Source organism: Perognathus longimembris, chromosome 23 (genome assembly GCF_023159225.1).
Source record: "Perognathus longimembris pacificus isolate PPM17 chromosome 23, ASM2315922v1, whole genome shotgun sequence".
Taxonomy (NCBI): Eukaryota; Metazoa; Chordata; class Mammalia; order Rodentia; family Heteromyidae; genus Perognathus; species Perognathus longimembris.
Genome location: NC_063183.1, coordinates 15,800,592 through 15,820,368, shown reverse-complemented (window position 1 = coordinate 15,820,368; position 19,777 = coordinate 15,800,592). Strand labels below are relative to the sequence as shown.

The window sequence follows — 19,777 nt, the reverse complement described above, 5'->3', positions numbered from 1 at the left end:
ATAGAGATCTGAGAGTCTTGGTTTGAAGTCAGCCCAGGCAAGAATATCCATCAAGCTCCTTCCTGCCATGAAACTCTACAATAACCCATCCCAAAATCCAGAAGTGGAATGGTAGCTCAACTGATAGAACACTAATCTTGAGCAAAAAAGTGAAGGACAGGGACTAGGCCCTGAGTCCGAACCAAACCCCATGATTGTAAATAAAAGTCTATAGACCAAATTCCTGCATTTCTCATTTTTATTTGACAGAAAAAGTTTCTCTTGCTGTACAGATTTTAAAAAACCAAAATGCCTTTAAGAAACATGAAGAATTTTTGGGGGGGAGGGGCCTACAACTTCATAGGGCCAAATAGGGGCTCACTAACTTCCAACTCCTGCCTCTCCCGAGAATATCAACCAACCTCCCATGACCCAAACCATCAATCACACCCTTAGTAACTAGGCCAGGGAGTTTCCTTCCCCTCCCCCAAGCTTCCATTTCCACTCCCTCCCACCCCAATCCCTGCCCTCCCCCCCCCAAACACGAACCAGGGAAAACTCACAGAGATTAACATTTCACAGAAACAGAAAAAAATGGAGGGGAAGGAGGGAGCCCTCCCAAAGATGCTGTCAGGGTTCAAAGGGCAAACAGACAAGGACCCTCTACAGCTCCATTGGGGACAAGGGATGTTCCATGTGGCTCCAGAATATGAGGTGTGATGGAAACCCCATCAATCTACGGAGACCTGCAACAGAGGAGGAGGATCAATGAGAAAGCCTTACCCAGCCCAAGTTCCTTTCCACTTTTTAAGCTGGTCCACAAGCGCTGCCACTCAAGACTCAGCTCACCTGGGAGAGCGGTGTCGTGTGGGCCGAGGACTAGGTGTCTCCCTCCTGCGCTTGTGGCTGGGAGAGCGGCTGTCCCCACGCTGGCCTCTCCGGGAAACACGCTCACTGCTGCAACAGGACAGGTATCAGATCCCAGGTTGTCTTTAAGAAACCTCAAAAGCTTTCAGCACAAGTGGATGATGGCTGAGGGGCAAGCGTGTTAAAATAGGCTGTGGGGTCGTTACCTCTGCTGCTCCTGCGGTGAGGGCTGGGGTGAGGGACAGTGGCGCTCCACAGGTGAATAGCTGAGGGACCGAGAGTCCCGAAGGGAGTCTATTGGCTTCCTGGGACTCCGAGACCTGGAGAGCAGAGTGGGACTCTATAGCACCACATCCTTCCAAACCCACCAGCTAGCACTCAGGACCGCCCACCCAGGTCCTGACCACCAAACCTCACACCACGCAGGGCCAGCCTCAGACCCACCTTTATCCGCACTCACCCATCCGCCCGCACACCATCCACCGAGTGCCCCCAGTGGGCAGGGCACAGGGTGCATCGGGGGACGCAAAGATAAAAGACAGTCCCTGCCCTTGAAGGAGCTCAGTCTGGTAGTGAAGGAGGCCAGCAAAGGAGGCACACAGGCCCGGTCTCCATGTGTGGGAAGCAGCCCCACAGGAATGGATGTGCATGGGTCTGGGGGCCCCAGGGAGGGGAGCCTGGGCTGGGCAGGGCAGGGAAAGGGCAAGGCAGTCTTCTCGGAGGTGCTGTTTGAGTGGAGTCTTGCAGAACGAGGAGCTCGCCAGGCGGACAAGGAAATCCCAGGCAGAAGGAACAGCATGTCCAAAGGCATGGGGCTCTCCTAGACTGCAAGGTGCGGGTATGGCCGGATCACAGGGCATGTGTGGGGGTGGGCAGGAGGAACACAGGGTGGACAAGAGCATGGGGCGGGCAAGGGTAGCTGGTGAAGAGCCTCACACGCCATTCCCGCAGAGGTGGGGCTTTATCCTGCAGGCCACAGGGCGTCCCGGAAGGATTTGTGGAGTGGAGGGAAGTAGCCAGATGTGCGTTTTAGAAAGATCCCTCTGGCTACGAGTGGAAGAGAATGGCGTGGAGGCAGGGAGACAGGGAGGAGGCTGTGGACAGAGTCGGGAGAAGATGACGGTGGCCAGACCAGAGCCCTGCAGCAGCAATGGGGAGACTTAGCTAGAACCCCTAGGACCGGGCTGCATGTCAGGGGAGGGAGGGAGGGAGGGACAGAGGAAGAAAACTAGAACCTCCCAATTCTGGTGTGGGACCCATTTGGATGGTGCACAGAACAAGGCACCTCGGGAGCAGTGGGCAGAGGAGTTGCCCGAGTCCTCCCATAAAACCAGACACCGACATCCACATGAGGCACCCTAGCAGGGACCTCACCCAGGGTCCCTCCTCTGGAGAAGTCACCCCCACCCGCCACTTCCACCTCAGGCAAGGCAGCACTCACCTCCGTTCGCCAGGGGGTGGCTTCTTGGGGCTTGCAGGTTTGGGTAAGGCCTGAGGACCAGGCTTAGCAGGAGAGGGGGGAGAGGAAGAAGAAGAGGATGAGGAAGAGGAAGAAGAGGAAGAGGAGGAAGAAGAGGAGGAGGAAGATGAGGAGGAGGAGGAAGATGAGGAGGAGGAAGAACTGGAACTGGAGCTGCTAGAGCGCCTCTTCCTTTTGGCTGGGACTGGCTCCTGAGGACGTCCCTCGCGAACAGTCTCCTTTGGGGTTGGGGTAGGGCTGGGGACCCTGTGGGTGGGAAAAGAGCAGGTTATCAGTAGACAAGCTGCCCCAGCCCCAACCCTACCTTCCTAGGCCTGGAGGAAGGGCAGTGGGAGAGGGGTGCCTGAGAAAGGCCTCAGGAGCACATGTAGGTAGGCCAGTGAGTACTTCTCTGGAGCAATGGCCTGAGCCGACCCAACCTCTGCTAACACAAGCATTAGGCTGAGGCCCACAGCACAAGGGATCAAGGTTAAACCTCAAGAATGTCCCTGATGGAGGAATAAGGCCCCTGGGCTCAGATGTGTCAGTTGAAGCTGGGTGGTCTCCCTCGTCGGAGAGCCGCAGCTTGGGGAGGCCCCAGTGCATGGCAGGTTGGCTGGGAGGGGCCATCCTGCCTGGAGGCAGGGAGAGGGATGGGATGACCTCTGAAGATCCTTCCAGCCCAGGGAGTTCCTCTTGAGGTCTAACTGCCATCCCTCCTGCTGTAAAATTAAGTCCATTTCCTCTAGTTCTGTCCTCTGTAGAGATGGAAAACTTATCATTATCCTCTGGAGAATTAACTTCTGGAGCCTTTTATCTGTTCCATCCCACCCCCAAGAGCCCCCACCCCAGCACTCTTCTATCCCCAGCTGCAGTGTCCCCAAAACTCAGCTGCAGAGTCCCCAAAACTCAGGAGTCAAGGAACTGACAGTTATTTCCTCCCCATTCCTGCACCCATCCCCAATACCTTCCCCATGGGTAAGAGTCTTTAAAATTCCCTCACCTTTTCAGTGCCACCTCAGGTTGGGCAGGAAGGCTAGAGCCCTCCGAGTCACTAGAACTGGAGCCAGAGGAAGAGGATGATGAGGAAGAGGAGGAGGAGGAGGAGGAAGAACTAGAAGATGACGATGATGATGATGAGCTGCTCCGACGTTCCTTTGGGGGCTGCAGGGCAGCCAACACAGAGGGCTGCTGGGCCCCAGAAGAGGCAAGTGGCTCCCCACCCTCAGGGTGGGACACCTCAGTAGGGCCAGAGAGCATGCCATTGTGGTCACTAGCAGAGGAGGATGTCTTTGTCATTGCCCCTGAAGAAAGGGACTGAGACCCTGCTACAGGGGTGGTCTGGGCAATAGCACGAGATTGGTCTGTCATAGCAGATGGCACAGGAGACCTAGGTCGATCCTGCGCTGGAGGGAGAAGAGACTGGGAAGGAGTCTGGACCATTCTTGAAGCAGGGGAGAGAGCCCGCTCAGAGGTCATTCTAGATTGACCTGGGGCAGCTGGTGGTGTTCTGGACCTGGCTCGATCAAGTAAGGGGGGTGAGCTTCTGCCACTGACACGCTCATAAGCAGAAAGGGGCACCCTGGGACTAGTGAGGTTAGCGCCAGACAATGCTGGAGTCATCCTAGCACTGGTGAGACTCGCAGAGGCCAAGGCTGTAGGGGTTCTAGAGCTGGCAATATTCACAGGAGTTGAAGCATGGGCAGATCGAGGACCCAAGTTTGTTGAGGCTGGAGCCTGGGATGTTCTGGAGCTAGAGGGATAGTTCGCAGCAGCTGGAGGTGTGCCAGAACCTGTGAGACTCAAAGCTGCCAGGGAAGCTGGGGTTCTGGCACCAGCTAAGTTCACAGCTGGGGCTGTGGGGGTTCTTGGGTCAGCAAGGTTCACAGCTGAAGGGGCCACTGCTGTTCTGGGGCTGGCCAAGTTCATGGCTGCTGAAGCAGTTGGTGCTCGCGAATCAGCCAAGTTAACTGCAGTTGGAATAGCAGGTGTTCTGGCACCAGCAAGGTTCATGGCTGCTGCAGAAGCTGCAGGAATCCTACTGGCAAGATTGGCAGCTGGGGCCGTTCTGAGGCTCATGAGAGGCACTGGAGCTGGAACCTGAGACATTCTCGCAGCGAGGCCAGCTGCAGACATGGACGGAGGTGGCCGGGCAGTGCCAAGGCTGATGGCCGTCAAAGCAAGTGCAATTCTAGACTGAGCGTGGTTTTCTGGCACTGATGTTCTTGGATGATCAGGAATTCGTGAACCTGGACCATCCAGCATGGAGCCACCTGCTTGTTGCAGGACAGACATGGGTGTTCTAGCACTGCCAAGAGGTTCAAGCATTCCAGGTGATCGACACCGGTCCAGAGGAGTTGGTGACATGCTAGGACGACTGAAACAGCTCATTCTGGAACTACTGAGTGCTACTGGAGGGGTCCGAGAGCCTGAATGATTTCTTGTTGCTGGAGGAGTAGCAGAACGTGACCGATCAGAACTACTTCCTGATGCAGATCGTCTACGAATTGCTGGAGGAGATCTTGTTAAAGACCGTTTGCCCCGAGTTGCTCGTGGAGTACGAGACCTAGAACGGCGGCGGATAGCAAGCGGTGAGCGACTTCGAGAGCGTTTGCGTGGCAACAGTGGTGTTCGAGACCTAGAGCGTCGCCGAATAGCTGGAGGTGTTCGAGACCTAGAGCGGCGGCGTGTGACAGGAGAGGTTCGAGAGCGGGACCTCCTTCGAGTGACTGGAGATGTACGAGATCGAGATCTTCTCCGAGTGACTGGGGATGTTCTGGATCTTGACCTTCTGCGAGTAATGGGTGAAGTTCTGCTTCGAGATCGTCTCCTTGTTACTGGGGGAGTCCTAGATCTGGACCGCCTGCGAGTCACTGGAGGAGTTCTAGAACGGGAGCGACGGCGTGTTGGTGTTCTTGACCTTGAGCGACGACGAGTTACTGGTGGTGTTCTGGATCTAGATCGCCTTCGACTCACTGGGGATGCTCTTGATCGAGATCTTCGTCGATTCACTGATGTCCTGGACCTTGACCGCCTTCGACTCACAGGTGAGGTCCGAGACCTGGATCGCCGCCGGCTGATCAGAGGAGTTCTGGACCTGGATCGCCGGTGAGTAGCTGGTGAAGCTCGAGACCGAGAGCGTTTCCATGGAGCTGGTGATGTGCGTGACCTTGAACGCTTCCGACTGGTTGGTGGTGTCCGAGAGCGGCCTCTTCGGCGCCTAGAAGAAGTTCGGGAACTCTCCTGACGAGTAGGAGATCTTGAGTGGTAACCAGAGCCTCCCCTCCGCCGACGAGTTACCCGAGACCTAGACCGGCTCCTCTGTCTTCTACGAGAGGTTGACTGTGAAGATCCAGACCTATCTCGACGTCGAGTTGTTCTTGTCTTCTCCCTGCGTGACCGAGAACGAGACCTCTGGAGTCCACGTGGTTTTGGTGAAGGAGACCGCCCTCTCCTTGAAGTTGTCTTAGTGCGTGGAGATGAAACTGAGCGTCGCCTACGTGAAGACCTTGACTTTTCAACTGGCTCTGGGGAAGACACTGAGGGACTTCTTCGGCGTCTTGGAGGAGTTCTGGATCGAGTTTCTGGTGATGATGAAGCAGAGCGGCTTCTTCGAGACACTCTGGCCTTCCTAGTTAGCTCAGATGATCGAGAGCTGCGCCGCCGAGGCGGTGTACGAGACTTGGTCTTAGGCTCTGGTGAGGACCTAGAGCCTCTTCTGGGTTTGGGTGGGTGTTCTGGAGATGAATCAGAACTACTGCTTCCGTCAGGAGAAGGACCTCTGCCTTTGCTTGATGAACCGGATCTGCTTCGTCTGGGAAGGGCCCTAGGGGCAGATACTTTGGGCTCAGGAGAGGAATCAGAATCACTCTGGGCCCTGGGCACCAATCTTGGTTTGTCTTTCATTTCAGGGGAAGAGCCAGATCTACTGCGTCGAGGAGAGTGTCGAGATTTGCTGTCAAGCTCTGGTGATGATCCAGAGCGACTCCTCTGCCTAAGTGGACTTTGCATCTTGGCTTTAGAATCTGAAGAGTCTGACTCATCAGTCCTTTCCTGAGGGGATGTGCTGGGCTTTCCATCAAGTTCCTGAGAAGATCCAGATGGACTTCCATGCTCAAGGGGGGTCCTACTCACAGGTTTCTGCTCAACTGATGATTCTGACCCACTTCTCTCTCTTTGGGGGGTAAGACCCTTGTTGAGCTCTGGGGATGATGGAGAATGACTTCTTGCCCTAGGAGTTTCAGGCAACACTTTTGGTTCAGGTGAAGAATCACATTCACTTTGCCCCCTAGATGGGGTTCTAGGTACATCCTTCATCCCAGGAGAGGACCCAGACAGACTATGCCTAGAGGGAGTCCCAGACCCATCTCTAAGTCCTGGAGAAGACCCAGATCTGCTTCTCCTTGAAGGAGTTCTCGGCAAACCATCTTTCAGTTCAGGAGAAGATGCAGAACTACTTCTTTCTCTTGAAGGTGTTCTAGGTACAGCATCGAGTACAGGTGAAGAGACACTCTGATTTGAAGACATCCCCGCCTTTTCCACTCCATCTGGGGATAACTCAGAACTGCTGCGCCTGGAGGACCTTGTGGATTGTTCTTTCACGTCTAAAGATGGGTCTGTCTCCAACTGACTCAAGAAAGGTCCATTTAACTCTTCCTTATTAACCTCAGGAGAAAATCCAGTATTCATTTCTGTACCAGGACCCAAATTTCTAAATTCTAAAGGTGACTCAAAGCTATTCTCCCTGGGAGGGGAGTGAGACAGTTCCTTATGTTCTGGAGAAAAGCGGGGTCCACCCCAACACGAGGCCACTGCAGGAACTTCTGCTTCCAAAGAAGCCTGTGACCGGCTTTGGTCAAAAGCCAATGATACAACGGGCCTCTGTTCTACTTTGGGAGATTGAGACTCAGAATGACTGCAAGCAATTTCTTTAAGTTCTGGAGACAAATGAGGCAGTACTTGGTTTGAAGGTTGCTCAGGTTTCTCTACTACCTCCATTAATTCCTCATCTTGGGCTAACTTAGGTAGTATATTATTTTGATCTCTTGTATCTGGAGGAGACCCTGCAATACTTTCTCTTGATTGTGATCTAGGTGTGTCTTTCAGTACTGGTGAGGACTCAAGCCTGTCCTGCACAGGACTTAATCTGTCTCTTGGTCTAGGAGAATGCACGGCAACATTCTCCTGAAGGGATAAGCCTTTTGTTTCAGGAGACGGTTCCAATCTGCTCAGTCCCAAAAGAGATTTAGAGTCCACTGCAGAACATGGGGAAGAGTCAGACTGAGATCTCTGCTCAGGAGACATTCCCGATTTCAGCCTTGGACCTGCTGATAAATCAATTCTATCTTGTCCCACTGGAGACCTGAGTATTAGGTCAGTGACTGGAGATGAAGACCTGGATCGGCCACTCTTTGGAGATGTTTGAGATTTGCTCTGCAAAGATGGAGAGTCTAAGTGACTGTGTCTCATTTCTGGACTTGAAGTATCAGATCTGTGGTCTGGTGAAATCTGACATTCTCCTTTCTGTTGTAGAGATGAGGTGCCAAAATAGCTCTCTCCTGATGTTGGAATAGATGTTACTCCAGGACAGAGGGAGAAAGATTCAGGGCCACTCTGTGCTTGCAAGTCCTCAAAGTTTTCTTGGGGACATGGTGACTTTGAACCATAAAGACTTCGTCCTGGTGGAGGAGTTTGGGACTTTACTCTGGGGTATGGCGATGTAGACCCAGAGTGACTTTGTCTTGATGGTGTTTCAGGCTTTACTTTGGTATCTGGTGAAGAAGACCTAGAATGGCTTTCTCTTGGCAACAATCTAGATTCCATCTTAGAGCAAGGAGACACTGATCTGCTTTGCCTTGGAGGTGTTCTACAAGTCACCCTACTGGGACTTGGGGAAGAGGAGCCAGAATGGCTCCTCTGTCTTGGTGACATTGTCTTTACTCTAGGTTGTGGAGATGACAACCTAGATGGGCTGTGTGTTGGAGGTGTGCCAGATTTCACTTGAGGAGAGGACTCAGAGCAGCTATGTCTTGAAGGGGTTCGAGATTTCATCTCAGGATCAGGTGATGATTCAGAATGGCTCTGCCTTGGTGTCATTGCAGACTGTTCATTTGCCTGGGAACTGGTTACAGACTCCTGCCTTGGTGGGGTTCCAGACTTCATTTTAGGGTGAGGAGATGAACTGGAACGTGCTTGTCTTGATGGTGTTTTAGGTTGCTGTTCAGGTGGTGGTGAAGAACCAGAGTGACTTCGCTGTGGTGTTCTAGATCTAGCTTTAGGTTGGGATGATCCAGAACGGCTGCGCCTAGGTGGTGTCTGAGACTTCTGTTTAAGACATGGAGAAGACCTTGAAAGGCTTCGCCTCAAAGATAAACGAGATTTTGGCTTGGAGCGTGACGAAGAAAGAGATCTGCTCCGCCTAGAGGATACACGGGATTTTTTCATTTCTGGGCTTGAGTGAGACCTGCTTCTTCTTTGAGATGATCTGGATTTGTTCTTTCGCTCTGATGATGAGCCAGACCTGCCTCTTCTTTGTGGTGATCTAGAGTGAGATCTTCCACGCCTTACCAGACTCCTACTACGGGATCTTCGTCTTGCGGGTGTTCTAGATCGAGATCTCCCTCTCCGGGCTGGTGTTCTAGACCGAGACCTGCCACGTCTAGCTGGAGTTCTAGAGCGCGACCGGCCACCACGTCTAGCGGGTGTTCTGGAGCGAGACCGGCCACGCCTAGTTGGAGTTCTAGAGCGAGACCTACCACTTCTCCTGGCTGGTGATCGACTACGAGATCTCCTTCGGACTGGTGATCTGGTCCTAGATCTACGCCTAGCAGGTGTTCTTGATCGAGATCTGCCCCTCCGGGCTGGTGTTCTTGACCGAGACCTGCGCCGGGGAGGTGTTCTGGAACGTGATCTCCGCCTGGCAGGTGTTCTAGAGCGGGATCTGCCTCGCCGAACTGGTGTTCTAGAACGAGATCTTCCCCTAGTGGCTGGGGATCTTGAGTGTGACCTGCCTCGCCTTCCTGACCTAGACCTGCCTCTTCTCTGGGTATTTCTGCTCCTGGACCAGCCTGGACGCTGAGGAGACCGGGATCGGCCACGCCGCTGGGGACTTCTAGATCTTCCCCACCTCTGGGCAGAGCGTGATCTACGCCACTGAGGGGACCTAGACCGAGAGTGGCCTCTTTTAGTAGGAGTTCGAGACCGAGATCGCCCTCGCTTAGTAGTTGCAGGACTACGGGACCTTCCCATCCTTCGGGAAGGGGTATGGGAATGAGATTTATCCCTCTTTGCTCTGCCATGTGAACGATTCTTGGATGTGGGAGAAGGCGACATCTCTCGTCGGGCTGCTGAAGGAACTGGTGCTGGCTTAGGACTTTCAGGGGAAGAGCTGGCATGCCGAGAAACTTTGGTAGGCTGAGGGGACGGTGGGCAGCTTTCTGAGGAAGATGACTGGGGAGGTTTCTCAGGAGATTTAAGTGGTGAACGGCCCCGGGTTGGGGAGGCCTCAGAAGGGGGATTCACTGGATCCTGACATAACAGGGTTGTTGCAAGGGATTGTGGGGAGCCACCATGTTGCTCAGCAAGGAGCAGAGGGGGAGCAAGTGGTTCTGGGCCCATGCTGCTCCTTTCCGGAGAGGGGCTAGGTCGAGCTGCAGATTTCTAAGAGTAGAAGAAAAAGCAGGGATAGGGATACATAAGCACCAAAACTTCCATTATCTTCCCTAAGAACCCAACAGCCTTTCCAATGAAACTTTTCTTCTACAAACCCCATTATATCAACTTGTCTTTTTCCTTACCACCAGCAATCACTTCTATTCAATAACAAGACATCATATGATATTAAACACAATGGGAAAAATATGAAGTCTGTGACCTCAAGTGTTATAACCAAGAAAAGACAAAGTGCAACTAACACAAGTTACAAGTTACAAGTTACAAATATTACAAAAATGTTCTTAGAGGCTGGGAATGTGGCTTAGTGGTAGAGTGCCTAGCATGTATGAAGCCCTGGGTTCTATTTCTCAGTACCACAAGTGGTAGGCTAGCCTTGAGTACAAGAAGCTCAGGGACAGTGCTCAGGCCAAGCTCAAGCCTCAGGAGTGGCCAAAAAAAAAAAAAAAAAAGTTCTTTTGTTTTTCCTTCTAAGACCAGGACTCAACCTTGGTACCTCGTGCTTTTGCTTATTGACTAGTGCTCTACCAGCTGAGACTCCCAACTGAAAAATAGGTTTGAGAGATATTTCCTGAAGTAGGATGTCCTCATCTTTGATAACTATATTCAGTTAAAATTAGTATGATAGGTGCTGGTGGCTAAGCCTATAACCCTAGCTACTTAATAGGCTGAAATCTGGAGGACTGCAGTTCAAATGCAGCCTTGATACAAAAATTCAAGAAGCTCCATCTCCAATTAACAAGCAAAAAAGCTGGGTTGGAGGTGAGGTTCAAGTAGTAGAGCACCACTATGAGCAAGAAAACCAAGTATGAGGCACTGAGTTCAAGCTCTAAAACAGGCAAGAGAAAAACAAGAAACAAGTTACCAAAGTAAAGGCAAAAGGTACTAAGCTAGGCACAGTAGGACTCATGCCTACAATCCTTAAGCTACTCAAGAAGATGAGATCTTGAGGATCAGGGTACAAAAGCCAGTTTGGGCAAGAAAATCCACAAGACTCTATCTCCTATTAACTGAGGTGTGGCTCTCAAATGGCATCAGTCTTGAACACAAAAGCCAAGCTGTGTTCAAACCTCAAAAAGTGACACCCCCCCGGAAAAAAAAACCAAAAAAATACCTTGACGTGAAACCAACAAAAATCAAAATCTCTTAGGTGGCCCAACTAATAACTTGGAAACTTATCTCTGGATGACATGACAAAAACAGAATTTATACTAGTAAAAAGCTGAAATGATCAGGCCTCGGAACACGGGGTTAAAAACAAACAACTGGAAAGATCATTCTTTAGTTTCCAGGCTGCTGGTAGCAATGCAATACACTGAAAGTCTACAGTAACTCATGACCCATATAATTAAGAAAAAATAGATATTAAGGAAAAGTAAACTAGATTAACAAAACTTTTGTTCTAGCTCAAGTGGTCTAGGTCTAGCACTTACTTGCCTACAACATGAGTCCAATATCCTAGATTGACTTCCAAAACCACAAAAGAAAACTTAAAAAAAAACAAAAACCTTTTCCACTCCTATGTATATGAATCACATAACAATATAAAACTTGTAATTCCCAGCCTTCAAATTCAGTGAGTTGATTCTAAACTATTTGCAGATGTGTACTTGGTAACTGAGAGGAACGCAGAAAAAAGTTTTTCTTAATGAGCTACCTTTTCTCCCCTTCATACTCATCTTAAAACCCATACCAGGCAATGCAATGAATATCAACCCAAAGCATACCTCCTTCTTATCTTTGTCTTCATAAGGGCTGTCAGGCTGCTTTGTAGAGGGCTCTGGGCTGCTAGGCCGCTGCTGTGTGTTGGTGGTACCTGGTTCACTAGAAGGTGCATCTCCCTCCCCTCTACGCCCTGAAGCAGGGGAAGGACTTTGCCCAGACAAAGCAGATGTATGGGTTTTAGCTGCAGCACCTCGAGACCTGTGAGTTAAATGAAGGTTGGGGGAGTGCAAGGAAGTCAGTTCAAGGAATAACAAAAGCCCCTCCCCCCAACACCCCATCCAGCTTTTCTAACTGTACAGCCCTCTACCAGAAATGGTCTAGCCACATGAATCAAATCATTCATCAAAATGCAAACTGTACACTTTGTTCCATCTCATCCCAACACAATCTCCCCCTTAGCCTTTTATTCACCTCCCCCAAACATCCCCAAACCCTCCACCCAGCCCATTCCCTACCCACTTCATTCACAACTCACCTCTGAACCCACCTCCTTCAGGAAGCCTTCCCCGATTAAGGAAGCCAGGGTAAGGATTCCTTCCTCCCCCAGACACCACGAACAAACCACCCCTCCCCCTATTCTGGCAGTCCATATACATCATAACGAAACAAAAAATGAAAATAAATAAAATAAAAAGACAAGGGGAAATGTATATGTCTGTCCATCCTGTTGCTTTAGCCTGTCAGCTTCTAGAGGGCAGGGACCGTGTCTTCCGAATGGTCTGTGCAGCGCCTAGCACACCGTGGGCGCTCAATAAATATTAAATTAATTAACCCACCATTCCCTTTCCCTCCCCTTCCTCTTGGACTACCCCTTACCGACTTCGAGAAGTATCAGAGGAGGATGCAGAGTCAGCAGAGGTTGAACGGTGTGCCCGACGGCTCTTAGGAGCTGGTGTTGTACTTCGAGACCTTAAAAACCACCACAGAGCTCATCAGACCAGTAAACTTATATTGGATTCTTCTCACACATCCCCTAACACTTGACTCTATATCTACTTACTAAGCAAATTCCTCTCAAATTACTCACCGCTTCCGCTTCTTATCCTTAGATTTACGTTTGCTCTTTGGAGTGGGAGACCTGGAAAATAAAGATGTTAAAAAGCAAATCTTTTAAATTACAATAAAATCCAATGTGAAATGGAAAGAACGACAATGTTTTTTGCTAGTCCCAGGGCTTGAACTCAGGGCCTGAGCACTGTCCCTGGCTTCCTTTTGCTCAAGGCTAGCACTCTACCACTTGAGCCACAGTACCACTTCTGGCTTTTAATTTACGTCGTACTGAGCAATAGAACCCAGGGCCTTCATGCATTCGAGGCAAGCATTCTACCACTAGGCTATATTCCCACCCCAAAAGAACTACAATGTTAACACAGAAAAGTTAGCAGAAAAGTCCAGTAAAATAACACTACTGTCACCCGAGCCAAAGAACTCTTACCTGTGCTTCCGTTTCTTTGACTCAGATTCTGACCTATTGGGAAATGTTATAAATTAAACAATAACATAGGAACTCACACCTATGCATGAACTCATTATCAATAAGCCTCCTCCACCACTCTAAGTACTTGTACTTCATACCTGTGTTTCTTCTTCTTTGAGCTCTTCTTTCTCTCACGACGAGGAGAACTGCTCTCTGACCTACTAAAGACAGGTTCAGAACCAAAGTCATTCTCTACTTGGCTTGTCTAGTCCTCCCACCTACAATCCATCCATAATAATGTTTGGTTTTAGTTTTTGCTGGTCCTAGGGCTTAAACTCAGGGCTTGGGAACTGTCCCTGAGCTTTTTTGCTTAAGGCTAACACTCTTAACATTTGAGCCACAGATCTGCTCCCAGCATTTTGGTGGTTAACTGGAGATAATTGTCTCACAAACTTCCCTGCTTAGGTTGGCCTCCAATCACAATCTTCAGATCCTTCAGAGAAATGAGCTCTGGGCACCAATTCCTAAAAATGGTTTCTAAAGCACACAAATGACTCCCAACAGTATCAGTGGCCCAGACCTAGCCCAGGACTTATTCTTCCCTCCTAAACATAGTTATACAAATCTCAAAATGAAGAAAATTCCCAGAATCTAAAATGCTACTGGCTATTCTTCAATGGCAGGGCAGACTCAACCTGTCCCTACTATAAACACAAAAATTTCTCCCAGTTGAGAACTGAAATAGTGACTTCCTTTCTCCATGGCTTTTCTGGAAGTTGTCTGTCTCCTGTTCCCTAAAAGCAGAATCCTCAACAGAGAAAGAAATACACCCATAGCAGTAATTCTCTAAATACTAGACTGACTTTCAAAGGGACTCACCGTCCTCTATCTTTCTTCTTTTTCTTCTTCTTTTGCTTTGGAGTTGGTGAACGAGAACTACTGGTCTCCCGCACAAGGCTAGAAAAAGATGACAGAAAGTGTGGGTGCCAGGGCCCATACCTTAAGCAGTCTCACAAAAATAAAGTCTGATGTGTGGGGAAATAGTTAAAAACCAGAAAAAGAAGCCTGATCCTAAGTACCTGTAAGGCTTTGGAGGCTCAGGAGCTGGTTGTTTAGCCTCTCTAGCACGACGCTGAGGATCAAAAGAGCTGCCATCCACATAGGAATCACTGATGCCAAAGGCAGCACGGAGACGCTCATTCTTCTTCTCATTCAATTCTGCCAACTGATGGGTCTCAGTTACCCTAGAAGAATAAAAGGCAAACATCTGTCAAGGATATGGGGAACAGAGCAGATGGCTATTCAGAAATCAGAAGCAGGAATCAAACAGCCATGAAATAAGTAAGACAAAGGCAAGGAAGGATAAAGGACAACAGCAGCAACATACAGTGTGGGAGAACCAAAGGAGAGCTCAACACTCACGCTGGCCTCTGCCCTGGGGTCTCTTCCTTGCCCCCAGGGTTCACATCCTTCTCCAACAACATGAGTCGAAAGGTTGCCACTTTCTCCTGAATTTGCTGTTCTTCGTACCTAAAGAACAAATCCCGTCGAGGTTAAGAGCTTGATAGGACACTTTCACCAAAATCAGTTACATTTCCTTATTTCCATCAGAGTCCCATGCACACATACAACTTTCACTGTCATCCAAAATTCTCTTTAAGTCCTGTTGATTTCCCCCCATTCTTTTCCTTTTTTATTTACTATAGCCTCTAGAACAGTGGATTTTAAACATGCTACAATTTAGGGGCCCAGAGAAGAAAAGTTAGTTGGTAGAGTTGTTAGTGCTTCTTCCCAATTTGAACACGAACAGATCCTTTATTTCCTAGATTTCAAAGGAAGGCATATTGTATAAAAGGGGTACCACTGCTCAAGTTTGAAAACCACTGCTCTAAAAGGTTGTGTAAGTGTGCGCCTTTCCCAAAACTTCATTTTTCTACCTAGCCCAAGATGATATTCTCTTCAAGTACTCTCCTGATTCATTTTCTTAATCTTTGCTATCCTTCAAGGCCTCAATGTTAAATCCATTTACCGTTCTCTTTCCTACCAATGACAATACCTATCAGGTTACCTAGCTCTTCTGCCAAATTGCTATTTTCCTCTGTCCTTTACAGCACATTTTTTGTTCCTCTAAAATCTCCCCTTTCCTATGTACATCTAGTTAATTCAGAACCCCTCAGGCTACTATTTATGCTCTTGACAGTTTCCTCACCTCCCACGTCACACTGTCCCTTAACTCTTCACTAGCTCATTTACCTCTTCTACAAATCCTCTCCTCCACCAACCCTAAGCTCCACATATCCCTCCTAATACCCAACTCTGCACTCAGTGCTTTGTTCTCTCCCGCCCCTTCCCTCACCCACCCCTGCTCTTCCATCATCTCCTCCAGCTCGAGGCATCTCAGCTCCACGCGCCGCTTGCGCTCGTGGTCCAGGATGTCAGGATTAGGCCGCTTCACCAGGGCAGCCTCCAGGCGCCGCAGTTCCTCCTCTCCCTTGTAGTCTGGCCGCTCACCCCGGCGGCCCCGCACCAGGGACAGGTTGCGCTGGACGTAGCCGTTGGTGCCGCTGCCCCGGGGCGTCGGCAGCCCGATCCCGTTGTACATGGCCCTGTGCCCGGGGGGGCACCACCGCTCCTGAGGGGGAGCGGGGAGACACGGGTCAGGCCCCTGGCCCCAAACTAGCCACTTACCACCTCCCACATCCCTGCTCTCCTTCATTTCTAGTTCAGCACTTGTACTGAATCTGCTAGCATGGGCCTTCCTCATTCTCATGGTCTACCAGAATTCTTCATCCTTCCCACACTGCTTCCTTCCAGATGATAACTCAATCCTAACAGCCATTCTTCCAGCATATTTTAACAGAATTCTAAACCATTCCTCTTTAATACATTTCTTTTTCCCATACAGTTTCTCTTTGACCTAATGCACAGTTATATCTTCAACACTCAGATGTGTGGCACCTAAAGGTACAGCTGCAATCCATGTCTAGACTCTTCCAACAACTTACCTAAAACTTTCATGCTATCCTTATATAGACAAAAAAACAAGACTAGTCTTTTGCATAGGTGAAGAAGTACACTGATTAACATAAACTGAATAGCCTCAAACTACTCTATAATCACAGGCCAGTGAGAACATCAAAAACAGATGAATCACAGATACTACCTTAAACTTCATCTCCCAGGGAAGGATCTATTTCTTTGATTCCAAATATTTACAGCTATCAACTAGCTTGATGTTTTACTCTTTAGTTTCCTCTCCAATTGGATCTACATGACCTGTAACTCCTCAAGTCTGGCTAGCTCTAAGTACTACCTGTTTTTCAACTCAATGCTCTTCAGCCTTCTCTGATCCAACTATTCCTATACTTTCCCTAAATTTACTTAGAAAGCTCACAATCTTTCATTAACATTCTGTACCAATCCCTAGCTGAAAGACTTTTTCCCCCTCCCAATCCTATCTTCCCTCTAAACATGTTAAACCATATGCCTCCTGCTAGGTTCTATGTTCTCAACTAGCGCCACCCCAGCAAGACTCTCAAAGGAGCCCCCAAACCAAGTGTTTTCTTGACTAAATTCACTGGTTCTTCATACTATATTCTTTCTCCTGCTATGTAGGCTACATTTCTTTCTAACACATTCTCGCAAAATCTCACAGAGCATAAACACATGTAAGGCAACATTACCTCATGAAAACTCCCAATGTATGTAGAGATAAGTCACAATAGATGACAGAGATAGAATTTAATGAAAGGAAATTGCAGAAGTTCCAGAATAAAGTACCATATGAAATGCCTGGGAAAAGATACTAAAATGCAAAGGGAGAAATGAAAGAGAAAACAGGAGATATTGAATGAAAGGAATGAATGTTGCAGATGGTTCCGAAGTCTTAAGGATGAGTCCTTAAGAGACCCACAACAAACCTAAGAGAACCACAGCAGACAATGAATAACTTACGAGTATAAAGGAATGAGAATAAATCTAAGGAAGGAAATTCACAAATAGGAAAAACTCTTTACATCTCAAGAAAAATTAGTTTCTCCACCTTCCAATTCTCACTCTTAAGGTTTGTTTTTTTTTTCCTTCTTGTGCCTGTCCTGGGGCTTGAACTCAGCCAAGGTGCTCTCCCTCAACTTTTCTGCTCTATCACTTGAGCCACAGCTCCACTTCTGGCTTTTTGGTACTTAATTGGGTAAGAATCTCACAGACTTTCCTCCATAAGCTAGCTTCAAAACTCAATCCTCAGATCTCAGCCTCCTGAGTAGGTATAGCCACCAGTACCCTGCATCACTTTTAATTTTCTAAAACCAATCCTTCCCCACTCAGAACAAGGTGTTTTTATTGCAATCCTATACCCTACCTAGTTTCTAACTTCTCTTATCAAAAAAATAAAAAAACTTCTGACTTGCAATTCTTCAGACTAACCATTCACCCACACTTCACACAAAAATCCTCTATTAAAGTGGAAAATCAGTAGCTGCTAAGCAAAGGGAATTGAGTCACAATGTTTCCAGAATGTTTAGGGGATGAGCCAAAAAAAAAAAAAAAAAGCATCCAAGGCACTACTTATAAGACGCTAAACAAAACTACCAAAAGCAGACAACTCTAAAGCCCAGAATCCTCAAACTGGGTAGTCAAAAGTCACCCAAGAGAAAGAAAAAGATGCAAGGTTACAAAATTACTAGAATGCCAACTAATAAAGTAGAAGAGTACTTTAAGCTGTTTAAGAATCGGCACTAGGAGAGCAAGGGATGTCCCGGAAACGGTCGTAGGTACCAAAACATCTAATACATCAGCAAATAGAAACTGAAGAGTTTTTCATGCCAACCAATGTTTGAAACGAGAAGCTAGAACATTATCTAAATAAGAGTTCAGAATTTTTCTCCCCAACAAAAAGATTAAAGACCTCCCTGGCTTGAAAGACAAAAAGCACACAGCCTACCATACCTACGAATACGTTATTTCTAGGATTTGGTGGCCCCATTCCCCCCAATTAACTTCAAGGTTGACACTAACTAGTGAAAACTAGGTAAAACCGGGCCACCTAGTACAAGGCCTTGCCTGGACAGCGAAGACCTATTTTCGGCCTTGAGCGATGGGGGAGGGGGCTGCACGGCGCCCCACTGTCGGGGAGGCTCCGGTCGGTCCACGGGCCCTCCAAAGGGGCGGGGAGGCCTAACGCCGCAGTCACGAGAGAGAAGGGATGGGGCGGGCAGGAGAACGCATCCGCGAGCAGTCCGAAGGCCGTGCGCCGGCGCCGCCGCCCCCTCCCCTCCCTTCCCCTCCCCTTCACAGACCAACAAGGGCAGCAGCGCGAGCGAGCGCGGCCTCGACCGCACGTGGGAGGGGGGCGAGAAACCGAGTCTCGCGAGCTCTTCTCCAGAGGGGAGCGCGCGAACCTGAACGCAGGCGGCGGCGCGCGCCGTTGCCATGGGGGAGGGGCGCGAGTCGAAGGCCGCGCGCGACAGGAACCGCAAGGGGAAGGGGGAGGGGAAGGCAGGCAGGCAGGCGAGGGCTTCCTCGCGAGCCAACAACGCTCGTGCTCGCGTAAACGCGACAGCCTGGCCGTTCTCCGCGGGCTTTGGCCTGCGGCCGCGGCCACCGCCCCTCCCCCACCCGGCTCGCGCGCTCCTTCTCCTTCTCACCCGCCGCCGCCGCCTCCACCCGCCGCCTCCGGGGGGGAGAGGTCCCGCTGCAACTGCTGCTCGAGCTCCCGAGTCCTTCGGGGCCTGGAGCCACCGCCTCGCCTCGTCAGTCCACCCGCCTCAGTCGGCGCAGACGCCTCTTCGCTACCTTCGGGGCCGCAGCGGGCTCCGACTGCGCCACTCGCACCCCGCCTGGGCCACGCTTGCACGTCAGCACGACTTAAATGCGTCAGCACGCAACCGCGAGCGCCGCGGGGCCTGCCGGGAGCCGTAGTATGCCCCATGACGTTGTGCGCAGGCGCCAAAGGCTCACCAGGAAGTATAGTGTTTTTTTTTAAGGCGCCAGGGATGTTCGAATCCGTTGCCCAAAAACTTCGAGTCCCGTCGGCCATTGCAAGGGAGGGCGGGGCGAGAGGACCGGATCCTCAACGTCTGCCTGCAGCCTCCCGTGAGGGGGAGGGGCACCGGGCCTGGCGCCACCGCAAGACTCTACCCCCTCCCCCCACCCCACGCCGCCTCCAGCCCAGAACTTTCTGGGAGCTGTAGTTCTGTGGTGGCGCGGAACCCGTATGTAGCGTCCGCCGAGGCGCAGCAGCCATTTTGTCTCCCCATTTTAGGCGGCGGTGGCGCGAGTTTGGCCCAGTTGCCGGTCCGAGTGGACTGTGGGTCTCGCCGCAAGCCCATGGTGGCGCAGCGCCGACCTCCAACCCAGTGCCGGGACAATAGGCACCTCAGGGACTGCCGAGTCCCGGGCTCAGAGTCCAGAGCGAAGGCCGGAGCAGCCGGCCATGATGTCGGCGGCTTTTCCTCTGTAGACCGAGGGGAGGCGGGCGGCGAGCCCCGAAGGAATAGTCTCCTGCCACCTGCGGGTAGGGGTGGCGGGTCGGGGAGACCATTTTCCCTTGCCCAGCCCGGGGGGTGTTGTAGGTGAAGGCGTCACCGGCCCCTAACGGCTGTTGGTGCTGCGAAGCAATGGCTGCTTGTTCTTCCTGGGCCCCAGGGAGAGCAGGAGGAAAG

The 19,777-nt window shown here is 50.3% G+C and overlaps 1 protein-coding gene across 9 annotated transcripts; it reads right to left on the bottom strand.

Moving 5' to 3' along the window:
- Nucleotides 1-220: 220 nt before the first annotated feature.
- On the bottom strand, nt 221-18,963 carry Srrm2 (serine/arginine repetitive matrix 2). Of its 9 annotated transcripts, XM_048333011.1 has the most exons (15): nt 18,761-18,963; nt 15,479-15,750; nt 14,541-14,648; nt 14,198-14,362; nt 13,998-14,075; nt 13,277-13,339; nt 13,137-13,169; nt 12,729-12,779; nt 12,518-12,610; nt 11,704-11,899; nt 3,309-9,964; nt 2,288-2,572; nt 1,053-1,166; nt 829-936; nt 221-725 (listed from the first exon to the last, which is right to left on the bottom strand). In XM_048333011.1, the coding sequence occupies exons 2-15, from the start codon at nt 15,718-15,720 to the stop codon at nt 716-718; spliced, it is 8,202 nt and encodes a 2,733-aa protein (XP_048188968.1). In that variant the 5' UTR covers nt 15,721-15,750; nt 18,761-18,963; the 3' UTR covers nt 221-715. The 9 variants fall into 9 exon arrangements, 8 of the variants coding, with proteins under 8 accessions (XP_048188968.1, XP_048188965.1, XP_048188963.1 ...); XM_048333008.1 differs by lacking the exon at nt 18,761-18,963 and having other exon boundaries at nt 13,277-13,336; nt 15,479-16,852; XM_048333006.1 differs by lacking the exon at nt 18,761-18,963 and having other exon boundaries at nt 15,479-16,851.
- Between the last annotated feature and the right edge of the window lie 814 nt (nt 18,964-19,777).